This window comes from Branchiostoma floridae, chromosome 13 (assembly GCF_000003815.2).
Source record: "Branchiostoma floridae strain S238N-H82 chromosome 13, Bfl_VNyyK, whole genome shotgun sequence".
In the NCBI taxonomy this organism is placed as follows: Eukaryota; Metazoa; Chordata; class Leptocardii; order Amphioxiformes; family Branchiostomatidae; genus Branchiostoma; species Branchiostoma floridae.
Genome location: NC_049991.1, coordinates 17,337,969 through 17,350,951, shown reverse-complemented (window position 1 = coordinate 17,350,951; position 12,983 = coordinate 17,337,969). Strand labels below are relative to the sequence as shown.

Below are 12,983 nucleotides of genomic sequence, written 5' to 3'. Positions count from 1 at the left end.
AATACATTATACAATCATGTATAATACATATTTTACATAAAATTTCATGGTCATCATCGTACATGTATGTGTACAAGAAATTTGGGTAAAATGTGATCATTGTGATGTGACAACGATTTCTTTCAAATCTTTTTTTTATTATTATATCACATTACTGCATCTTTTTTGACAAAGCAACATAATATACTACCTTGGTACAATCAATTTTGGTGATGCCAATGAAGTTTCATCTTCTGTAAAAGATCTGTATTGTACAATCATTTTCTACTCTCCAGTGCCTGTTCTGGGCTATATGAGGACCAGGTGCCTTGCCGATATCCCCTTGTTCAGAGGAAGATTGAATGCGCTCCCAAACAAAAGATCGCAATCGTGCTCGCCGAAGTATTGGTCTTGATCTCTCGCCAATGCTTTGTGTGTAGAGGTTCTGACAAGGGTGTTGGAAGAAGATATTGATTGGTGAGGCCGTACCAATCACACCACAAGATTACCAATCAAAGCTCCTTTCTCCCCAGCTCAGAACGCGGCTGGAAAGGAGATACCAATCACTTGCGTAAGCGGGCTTCCAGGGGTTGGATTACCCTGGCCGGGGACATTTGTAGTAAATTGTACAGACGTGCTTGTTCAAAGATGGGCTTTGTTTCTACTGCCGATTGTATTCAAGCTCTTTCTGAGGGTAACATCAACCCTCATAATTCCACCGGATACCATAATAGTACCACATGAGGAAAAAAATAAATGAATGTTGTTAAGTGATTTAAAGAGATGTACTAAATGAAGCATAAGAAATCACTTAAGATATTTAGGTGTTGAAGATAATCTTGAGAAGGCCTCTATAACAACTTTTTTTTTAATGCGGCAGTATTACAGCACCTGGTGGAATTATGGGAGTTGATGTCAGAGAGACAGTTGAATTATTGCTGAACTCTTACAACTCTTGAATTCCCGCTGCAAGGCGAGGGGTATTTGTTATAAAGATTGACAGAAAGATGAGCCTATAGGTCATGTTTTTTTAGAGCACAGGTACAATTTAGCTCCCATGAATTATTACTGACCTCTTAAAATATATTGGCAATCTTTATTGACAAAGGTCAAGGGCATTTGTCAAAGGAACTGATGAAGAGACGGGCGGCCTAGTTTCGACTTTGGATAGTTTTCAATCTTTTTGTGTTGCTGCATAAATAATGACAGCCCATTTCAAAGAAAATTGCCTACAATGTGGAACAGAATGGTACATAGCAGGCAATAACAGTTATCTGAACTGAAAGAAAAATGGACAATGAGGAAAATTTGACACTGACACCATTTTTCAGAAGAGAAGCTGGGCAATTTCCAAGAACAATGTATCTTGAAAGCAATTTTCTTTGCTCTGCTTTCAATTGGTTTTGTTTCCTGTGCGAGGAAGGACACAATTTGACTTCTTAGTTGAATTTATCTTCAGTCTGTAAGTTATTGCCTTCACCAAGAAGTGCATCAATGGACAGCATAGCCCAAAAAGCCATGGATGGATGATTATATTTCAAATTGTTAGGTGGGTAGAGGTGCATGGGGAAAACAAAGGTCGCTTTATAATAGGACTCCAAGCGGCTTCCTAAGATATTGTAACAGGTTTTGATATCTCGTGTTCTGGACATGCTGTTGTCAGGATTTTTAGTTTAGTCTGAATATCTTATTCCAATTCCAAAGCTATGGTCAACAGCTTTACGACATTATTTCCTCTGAGGCAGACGGCAACACTCTTCTTTCACTTTCTATACAACACAGTGACGGTGAAACAAATACCACCTTCATTTTTTTATGGGCAAGTAAGATTTTTCTGTTACTTATTTTTTTATATACTTGTAACTTTTCACAGCAATGGCATCAGAATGGGTCAACACAGAAAAAAAGAGCCAAAAATAAAAGAAACCCATTCCTGGAAATGAAAACTACATAGAAAAAAGTAATTTGATTTCTGGTAAGTGAAAAGTTGGTAAATTCTTGATCATTGATGTAGTTGCCCAACAGGACAAGTGAATTTTAGAACACTGTACTTGTCCAACCCTGTACTGGCTGTGGCCTTAGTTCAGTTTAGTCATCCATCATGAAGTCCCTCCAAGCGGCTCTGTCCCACATGGCAGACAAGAGGTCTCCGTCTTGGGGGCCAACACCCACCTCTATCAACCTCACCCATTAACACAGCCTATATCAGCATGCTAGAAACACACTCAGGCACTTACTAGTAGGTCATTTCAGGGTATCTGCATGGGTGTTGGTGTGGGGAAAACAGGAAGGAAAGGTAATCTAATTTGCTAACATTCCTGAAGACTTGAATTTTAAATGAGCACAAAATATCACAAACACTCAAACTGATAAAGAAGCTGAGGAGCTGATAAAAACTGGTCTGTGGAGAGGTGGCCATTACAGACAGGATTCTTTATATGCAAAAATATCATCAGATAATTATCAGTTCCAACAAAAAGTGGTCACTTTAATTAAACAATATCAAGAAGGTCAAATGTGTACAGGTGGTAAATTATACTTGATTAACTGTAACCCTGCCAATTTTGCATTATCACAATGAAAACTATGATCTTTAGTAATACATCTTTGAAACAAAGACTTGTCCATTGTTTTCATTCTAGATGATTATGATCCCAAAACATAACATGAAAATTACCATAAAGGCAATATGCAATTCTGGAGAGTGATGTTTAAAGGAAAACTGTTTAAATGATGACCCAGATTTGTGCCGATAACAAAACGATATTGCCTGTAAAATCAATAAATTTTGCAATGGAATGCACTTTTAGTTGATAGTGGGCCTCTAGGGGTACCCAATATGTCATTCTATGTGGACTCTAAACAGGGCTAGAAATATAACAGCTCCGCTCCCCCCCAAAGCCTGTCAGTGCAGTCATACAGTGCAGATAAATTTGTGCCAAGTATTTCTGATGTCAACCAGCCTTCACTGGTCGATAATTTAGAACAGAACACGAGGATCACATCATACTAAATGGTGGTCTCATAGTCGCATCCCTGTGATATAGCAGGCTACAAGCTTAATATTCAAAATGGTGATATTTTAAGAACAGTTTGAAAACATATTAATTAATTTTGCTTCAAATTGGAAATATGGACTGAAAAGCAAAGACGATGTATGGCAGTGCAGGTACATGTGTTAGCTGTGTGGTAACATAACTATACCTCTATGAAAACCTGGTACAGTTTAATACTACAAGTATGCATGGACTGTGTCTGTGAACGTGTTCGGCAGAATATCTTAAGAAAATCGTCTGGATGGATTGTGATGATACATGTATTTGGTACATGGGTAAGTGTTGTTGAATGATGGTCCTCAATTATTGGCCTCCAAATGGCCGACCATGCCTCAAATGTATTACCTGCAATGCTCATGAGCAGATGTGCAGAATAAAATCTAAAGTATTTCTAGCCCTGTTTCACATCCAGATTTTGACACTTGGGAAATTCGATGGCCTCCGACCATTAGACTACATGTAATGTGCAGTCCGAAATGTCAACTTCATTCATCTTAATCTAAACACTGCAAGAACCAGTGAACCAGACGACAAAGGGTTATGGCACAGTACTCAGACACTGCATAAAAGTCCTTCAGAGGGGATATTCAAGGCAACCGGTCCAATGTCTGTAGACAGGCATTATAAACCCCCGCCATTATTAGTTGATGAACTACTGTCATAATGATTCATAAGTACATGTACAATACATTTGCTTGTAGTGTACAGTTTGGCCTTAAGTAATTTGAAAATAGCACAATGATTATGATGAAGGTTTACTTAGCATATTTAGGTCATATTTGAATCCCATACATTGACAATTGTCTGTCCATCATGATACTTTTCTGGAGCATAACACATGTGACATTCATAATTGCACATAATAAAGTCTGACATTTGAATTGTGTCAGACCATCTTGCTAGTATTCAGGGCTCGATATTTGTGAATGATTGTCTTTTATTATAATTATTGGCACATATACATGTATGTGTGCTGAATATATCCGGAATAATGGATCCACAAGTCTTATCCCATACATGTAATGCTTGTTATATTATTGCTATTACTAAGCCTTTATCCGTTGGGTAACCTATGTCCGTTGCTTTTAAAAACAGGGTATTTGGGGATATCACGTTGAGGGTTGTTGGTTTCAAATTGCAATATTTTCAGTATATTGCAGTTTAAAACTACCACCCGTCGGCTTGATGTGCCTTAATACCCTGTTTTGATAAACAACGGATATAGGTTACCCAACAGATAAAGGTGAACTAGCATTACAGGTTAATAAGTCCTTCCATCCTCCACGACAATTTTTCATGACACTTCAGAAAAGCCCACAACCTCATCAAGGTGTGTGCAACAACGCTGCATTCCTGGCACCGGCCTCGTGGATCTTGATTAAAGTGTCACTTTGAAGGACGGCAGCTCAGGGCAGGTCAGGCCAAAGATTAGACCAGACTCTCAAATGTAAATTGTCTCATTCTGGAGTGAGCACGGGTCTAGCTAGTTCATTTCTAGCTTAACTGGCCAAAATGCTGTTTTCACGCGCCAAAAGAGGACACTACACTAATTTTCAGCTAGCATTATGGTATTTGCTCATGAAACAATATCCGATCAAACATGAAAAATGGTGGTACAACCCCCCCCCCCCCAAACTGACCAAGAAATCCTCGAAATTACTGTGATGCGGCTGCGATTTTTTTACCCTACATTTAGCGCAGAAGTGCCAAGCCCACCCTTCCACACCATCTTCCTGATTGGTCGCTTCGCTACCTTGCTATTAATTTATACCATAACACTAAAATAAAGCCTCAGACTTGAACCCTGATGAGGTACAGAAAACCCCTCATTCCAAAAGTAATGGTAAAACTGTGACATTCTTACCGTGGTGCTATATGCAACTTACACTGCAATAAACCTAGGAATTGAAACCTGTGGCAATCTTTTCTCAAACCGTTCATTACTGCATCAGTACACACTTTGATGGCACTGCGACACTATAATTCCCTATCTGCTATACTTCTTTCAGGGCACTTTCTTCTTGGCACTGACAAGGCATTGAACATGAAACTTGATACCCTATCTATTAACAGGCTTGACACACTAGCACACTCAGAGTGCCTGCAGCTTTCAATGTGCTTGTATATTCATGACAATTAAGCAGAATACTGTGTAATGGCTATGGAAAACTCTGAATGGTGGCATCAGTACCAATTGTTTTCACCAAGTGCACTTATCAACATTGCAAGGAATGAATGAATGAATATGCTGAATCCCTGTAGTACTGTATATGTATTTAAAATTTTGGGGAGATTTAATTTTGAATTGGGGAGGAAATTGAGTATTTTTGACTTTGAGTTTGTGATAGCACTATAGTAACATAACATACTGTACACTCAGTAATAATGAACCAGAGTGTCATTCAATTAATGGCTCTCAACCTGATGAGTCATATGATAAAGTCAAAAGTTTAAAAAGATAATCAGCTGCAAAAACAGGTGGAAAAAGTATACCATACAATCATGCAAATAGCAAGTGTCAGATCTCTAATCTAGTATAAGATCACAACGATTTAATTTGTTGGTTCAAATTTTAATGTGAAAATATAGCAAGCAGACATCATAAATGCAATGGGCAGTATGCAATGTCCATTCCGTAAACCAAAGTGCACCTGGTACTCGGGTTTTGTTTTCATGATATTTTCAAGCATATTTTGTTTAATTTTTTGAAAATACGTGAACCAACAAATCTAATTGGTAAGCTAATCAATGATTACAAAGATATAGGAGATACCTTCGTCTGTGGAAGGAAAAGTGAGTGGTTTTGCTTCTGCGAATCTTCTTCTCCTTCGAGACACTGCCTCGACGCATGAAGAAGAGGCTCCACCGGCGCTGTTTTCCGTCTGTCAGCGGTTTCAGCATCATGCTGAACACACTGGACACGGAGGCCATGGGGACAGAGTCTTGCCTTCGCAGCTCGTGGAGGAGAAATCTTCTCGAGAGTCTTCAGATTGGCACGAGACAGTGACGCTCTCCTTGCAACAGTTGCTTACATCTTCGCTGGCAAATTCTACAGCTCAGCATCGCACGACTACTACAGAATGTCAAAGCTTGACTCCAGAAAGGTAATAAGTCAAGGCTCAGCAGTCCATGCCATGAAATAAAACTCGGTTGAATATTCAACAACAGAGTTTTTGCTCCACTGCAGATTTAGGAAATGCCACGTTGAGACGAAGGCTTCAAAGAGCGCCACGGGTCAGCGACAGGGAAACCTGAATTAAATCGACAGCTCCACTGCCTTGCCAGAAGACACCGTGGTTCCCTCCCTGGAGCTTTTGGATGTCTGGCAATTAGCTCGTTCTCTCACCCAGAAATTTTTTCCCCGGCAGGCTCCCGATCCTGCTGTCCTCATTCTCCAAGTGTCAGTCTCCTTCGGGGCGTTGATCCTACTACAACTGTGCGTTGCTAATAAAAGCCTTGAAACTTCAGAGGTCGGGGCTGCAGGAGTCTTGCTGCCTTCCGAGAAAGAAGCCAGCAACAGATTCAAATCAAAAGCTTTTGCCCACATGAACTAGTCACCATGGAAGAGCTGCTGGCATTTTAACAACCCAGCAGCAAAATGCAGCCTGTGTTCAACTGATTTACAGTTGATAGACCGCCTATGTGCACACAAGCCGACAGCCTTTTCCTTCCTCCTCTCCCAATGGAATACCGAATCCCTCCAGTCTCCAGTAGGCTTGCCACAGCAAAAGGAGGAAGTGCATCCTACTCGGAAGAACGTCGGCTCCAAGTGACACCAATTCCTTTCAAGAGCCTGCTTATAAGTCAGTGGTGAAATTGTTCATGACACCAAGGCAGCACTCGTCACTACGCCGCTACGACTCTGTAACGCCTCACTTTGCAAAGGCTGCCGTCTGCACTGGCAATCCCATCCACCAGTTACATCTACATACATCCGGCTGCTGAATTTTGAATTGGCGGCGTTCCCTTGACGATACCACTACATGTTCGCTTGCATCCACAACCAGAGGGGGGCATCATAATTACTGAATCATGATTAGATTAGCTCTGACTGCATCAACGCAGGAATACAATTACCATTTTTTAAATGTCAGCTTAACGATCCAATTATGATGACGATGACAGGACTTGTTAGCTGTCATAATTTCTGTTTGGGAGGTGGTGGTATGATCCATAATTTACACGGGGCGAAAATGGGAGCAGCATTCTAGAAACGTAGACGGAAAATGAATTTATGACGCACTGGTTGTAGAATAAATTCTGGGCCAACGTGAGGCTTTGAACAAAAGTGGATAATCCATCAAAACAAGAATGCTTGCAATTATGCCCTGCTACAATACTCAGTTGACATATCAAAGGGAACTACTAACACTACAGGCTGGTAAAATAGTGGAAAGAGATGACGTATTAAACAGGTTGTGACAATAGACGTTTATAAAGAGGATGGCCCAAAGCAAGGTTTATTAGCAGTTTATTTTATATTTATGTTCTATTGACCCAGATAACAAGAAAACAAGAGATTAGAATATGGTACATGTCAGTATGAAATTATGTTTTGACTAAATATAATAGTTTCTTTTTGTGGAAGAAGCAATGCTTCGATATCTAATTCACAAGCCACCATGCAGGTAGTACAAATGTACATTGTATACCTGGTAAAGCAAGAAATATACAAGAATTTAATATGGTAAAGAGGAATGAAATTACAAATTTTGACTAAAAAATCGAATATTGTTTTTTCAATGGTGGAAGTGTGATTTACAATCTATCATTTACTGTAACTGTTACAGTTGATTAAAAAAGGAACGCAATAAGAAACAGATGGAAAATGGTTTGACAAAATATAGTGCAAATCAGAATTGGGCTCGTTTTGCATTGGCTCCATTGGCCAATTAGTGAGTGGTATTTAAATAATTGGGCACCCTGCTGCGATCACTAAGCGCCTTTGTCTTGTCTGTCACGAGAGTATAATGAAGTATCGCCCCGCCTACTGTGGTAATGCTTGCGATCAATTTCTCCCGACAGCGTGTAAGGTGGTTTTCAGGGTCGATAATCCTCTTCGGGTCCTACCATTCGGGCTAGGGGGTGAGGTGTCAGGCATTAGCTATCAGGGCTAGAAATACTGTTTTCTGCATACCTGCACAGGTGACAATTACCTGCACCCCACAAATTTTACCTGCACCACTCTGAATTTGGAAAGTATGGATCATACAAAAATTGTTCAGGAACGATTGTTATTTTTCTTTTATACTTTGGAGGTGGTAACAGTCAATGCATCTAATCATATGATATACATGTATACAATCCATATACACCTACATCAAAGGACATTTATGTTTAAAACACAGTACATGGACCAGTGCAGGTTGGGTGCATGTAGACACCAGAAATACCTGCTCAGCTCCAATTCTACCTGGCAGGCACTATATATAACCTGCATATGCAGGTGGTATTTTGAGCCCTGTGTGGTAATGCTCATAATCAATTTCTCCCGACAGCGTGTAAGGCGGTTGTCGATAATCCTCTTTGGGTGCAACCATTCGGGATCGGGGATGAGGTGTCAGGCATTATAGCTATTCTCAGGTACTGACTGAAAACTGTAATCATGAAACAAAAAAATGGGTATTTTTGTGATTCCAAACAGATGGAAGTGAGGCACACAAAATTAAAAAATCTTTGGAATTTTACTGTTTGCCAGCCAATACAACATTACTTAAGAGGACCTCATTTACAAGGTACAATGTATAAGAATTGATTATTCCACGAGGACATGAAAGCAGTTCTGATCATAATCTTCCAACCAATTAGCTCAGATCAAAATATTTAGTCAAAGCACTGGGGAAATGCAGGAGAAACACAGCATGCAGGGGAGGAGATATCCTGTGTGTATCCTGCCTTTTTTCCCCAGTCAGAGATCTAGAGATTCTCATGTTTGTTTGAAAGGATATATAATCTAATATGAGTTTCCTGAGTTATTCTGAGGTACTGACTAAAAACTGAAAAATGGAAGTCAGGCAAACAAAATTTAAAAAATCTTCAGAAGATACTGTTTGCCAGCCGATACAACAATTGTTGAGGAGGAGGATCTCATTTAGTCTGTGTAACGCAAACTCCACTATCCGGAGCTGGTAGGCTCCTCCTGTTGGGCGCAGCAAAGTATGACAGGCCTAAGAATCGAGATTAATTCAGGCTAGATCTCATTTACATTTTTACCTCTTTGGATAGACACCTGTTAGGCTCACTTAACATTTTTTTTAGTCTTTAAAGTTAAGCATCCAAAATTACATTCAATTTGTATTATTTTGTCCTTTGGCTCAAAGAAACGGTATGAAGTCTGTTAGTGTTACAACATCTTTTTTTTATATTCAAATGGAAACACTCACTAAAGCAGACTATATTCCCATATTCAATATAATGCTATTTTGCCCACTGTCTGCTTAATATCCCGAGCTACACTAGATGGCAGCTGTAATAATTCACACACAACATAGAACACATGTAAGAGACTGTAATGCATTTCAATCAATCACACATGTAAGGGCTACATATTACAAGATTGTACTTATTAGTATTCAACGTTTGTTACAGGCCATAAATTGTTCTATTACGGAGAATAAATAACACAGGCAATTTATTACTTCAGTTCAAGGTTTTTGAGAGCAGCAAATGAAAATTTATCCCTCTGGGAAGATTAAAATATACATTTTGTATGGCATAGTGTCTCTGACAGTGCAGTATTGTGAAAAGCCCCTCAATAAGACAATTAATACTGACTTGATTTTACAGTGGGGGGGGGGGGGTCATCTACCCAGATAAATGAAAATTTTAAGTAAATCATGCCTTCTCAGCACTACAGGCAAACAGGGCTGCGATAATGCCATGAATCATAAAAACAGACAGTCCAAAAGATTTCTGAATTATACTAATAGGTTAATACGTGACTGTTTATCATAAAACCATCAAATCGATATCTGTTTTGTGTGTTCAATCAGTTTTATATCCTTCACTTAAATTTGACATATATAAATGTTGGCATATTTCATAACCTTTAATTTATTTTCTGCTTTGCATTCAGTTTTTGGTCCTCCAAGGATGGCATCCATAAAAAAAATGCAATTTTTTAATGTATCATGTTGTTAATGTGTTCCTGAACACAGGGGCCCACATGTTTTATCATGATTAATATGAGTCTGCAAAATTGGGGCCTCACTGCAAGGGAGGTGCTTCAAACCATTTGCTTAAGAAGTCAATCATTGGTTTAACATTAACTTTTCTAATTCTATTGGGTGACCGTATGTCCACTTCATTAAATTTAAAAAAAAAAAAACATTTAGATTGGTATCAAGGCCTAAAATCTCAAATGTGTCTTAAATTGACTGAATTCGTAGAATATTAATCACAAATGAACAAATAAATATCCTGGAAATTCTAGATGATCTTGGGTAGCCTTTATTTCTAAGGTCTCCTTTTGCCCCAAAACCCATTTCTGGTTGCCAAATGGGACTGGCATCTTATTTCAACATCTAGTAGAGGATAATGAACTTCCGGATGATGAACTTTGCTCTGTCATGCTTGTGCTAGAGGGAAAACATAGAGACAATTGTCTCACACAACTTTTGATGAACTAAACTGAGTAGATGAAGGAATTATCAATTTTCTCAAAAAACAACCTCAAGAGCTTCGTTCTTTGCCTCTTCAAAAAAATACTGATGAAAGAAAGATGGCTTACGGTAATTACCAACAACCTCGACATGTACGATTGAAGTGAAATGAAAAGGAACATCAATTTTTGGAACTCTTTCAAGTATTGTACAACAGTGCTATAAAAACAATTGAGCTCCTTCTCTTAAGGGAATATAGTCAAGACGTTTTATTCTGAGATGCCTTTATAAAGGCTTTAAAAAAATACAGATTGATTGCAAGGATTCAATCATCAACAACGTTAACACGTACATTTAAAGTGATGAAAAGTAAAATCAATTTTTGGTACTCTTTCAAGTATTATACAGCAGACTAATTCACAGTGCCATCAAAACAATTGAGCTTGTTCTCTTAAGGGAGTACGTGGAACCTGATTGAGAATGCAGCGTGTGTGCTGGGTGTCACCCACGGTTGACAAATGTATGCGTTTGTCGTGACCAACTGTTGTGAAGGAGGCAATAATGGGGGGACTGGCTGAATGAGATAAGAGGGGCCACAGGTCCTCACGCTGTCAGGTGAGACCTGTTGCCACTCAGCTGATTTCTGCAGCATAAACTCTAGTGGCAAACTTCCAACTGCACGATTACTATGCTGGAGAGGCCATTTTCAGGAAGGAAAAAAGCTACGTGGTATACCTTCAAACTACATTTTAGTAAAAGGTGCTTGAAGAATGGTTCCATTTTGAAACCATATTTGGGAAAAGTACAAATTGATATAAAACAGTAACTGCAAGTCCTCATGCTGTCAGGGGAGACCTGTTGCCACTTAGCTCATTTGTGCAGCAAAAACTCTTGTGGCAAATTTCCAACTGCGCAATTAGTATGCATGAGTGGCCACTTTCCGGAAGGAAAAGAGCTACCTGGTATACCTTCAAACTACATTTTAGTTAAAGGTGCTTGAAGAATGGTTCCATTTTGAAACCATATTTGGTAAAAGTAAAAATTGATAATAACAGTAACTGCAAGTCCTCATGCTGTCAGGTGAGACCTGTTGCCACTCAGCTGATTTGTGTGGCATAAACTCTCATGGAAAACTTCTAACTGCGCAATTACTATGCAGGAAAGGCCACTTTCAGGAAGGAAAAGAGCTACCTGGTATACCTTCAAAATACAAGTTAAAGGCGCTTGAAGAATGGTTCCATTTTGAAACCATATTTGGGAAACGTAAAGAATGATATACTACTGTAACTGAGTATATGCTTCTGAACTGTTAATAATGTCCTCTGACAAATAATATACATAGGTCTTAAAAGAGCTATACATGTAGTAAAACAATCAGATTCTCAAGCAACTGAGGTTTTGATAACGGTCAGACATTTCAGACAATCATCAGGTCTTTTGTCAGTGACACTGGAGAAATCTTGTTGGAGAGCCTGAAGAATGGTTTCATTTTCAAACAATATTTCAGAAAAACATAAGTATGATTACTACTGAGTAATGTACTGAATAATGTCCTCTGCGTATTCTATACCCTATCCACCAGTGCAAATTGACCAATTTTGAGTCCAGTGTATACTCAACAGTCAACTGTAATTGTCCTATGAGGTAGATACTGTGGTGGCAAAAGAACAGCAAATATAGCTTTGGGCTGAAAACCTCCCCGGGGAAGACCCAAGAGTACCATGAAAAACAAAGTCTTGAAGAATCACCAGCTAGGGAAAAAAATTGAATTCAAAACAATGAACTCCAAGGAAATGGGACTAGTGGATGGCAGATCTCTGGAGGAGCATCATCCAAATGCGAGACCAGATTAATCATACATAACTGTACAGTTATCGATAATGTTTTGTTGTTGTTTTGTATGTAGCCTCTTAGTACTATTATCTGTATAGCTATTAGTTGATATTGGTTGCCATACATTGTACTCTGTACGATTGTTGAGCAATAAATTCATTCATTCATTCATTATGTAGTGGGATGAACTAACAGCAAAGTATCAAGCCTGCCTGAAGTTAGTCCAACTTGGTAACTTTTCAACATCTGAAATACAGTGAGAATTCTGTTCCTTTTCCCAGCTGCCTTCTATGATAATCATATTTCCCATCATAGAGCCCTGTACTTTTTGAAGAGTTGCCAAGTTAGAGAGTGCCAAATGCTGTGAGATTCGTTTGGGCGTACTCTGACTTCCGTGTGCTCATGAACAAACCGATCCACTCATGCGAGACAACTTCCTTCCGGGTAAGCGGGAAGACGTTCGGCAGAGACAGATAGAGGTATCAAGTACGATTTACAAGACTCTAAATCAGCT

At 39.1% G+C, this 12,983-nt stretch overlaps 1 protein-coding gene across 2 annotated transcripts in view; it reads right to left on the bottom strand.

Annotated features, from left to right (window-relative positions):
* LOC118428907 (ankyrin repeat and fibronectin type-III domain-containing protein 1-like) overlaps positions 1 to 12,983 on the bottom strand; it is a 163,790-nt gene that overhangs the window by 137,764 nt on the left and 13,043 nt on the right. Inside the window, exon 1 of one of the 2 annotated variants that reach the window (XM_035839192.1) lies at positions 5,809 to 6,452. The exons of the other annotated variant lie outside the window; for it this stretch is intronic. Coding sequence (XP_035695085.1) covers positions 5,809 to 5,966 — 158 coding nt within the window. The 5' untranslated portion in view covers positions 5,967 to 6,452. Of the gene's footprint in view, positions 1 to 5,808; positions 6,453 to 12,983 lie in introns of those variants that run through there. 2 annotated transcript variants of the gene reach the window in all.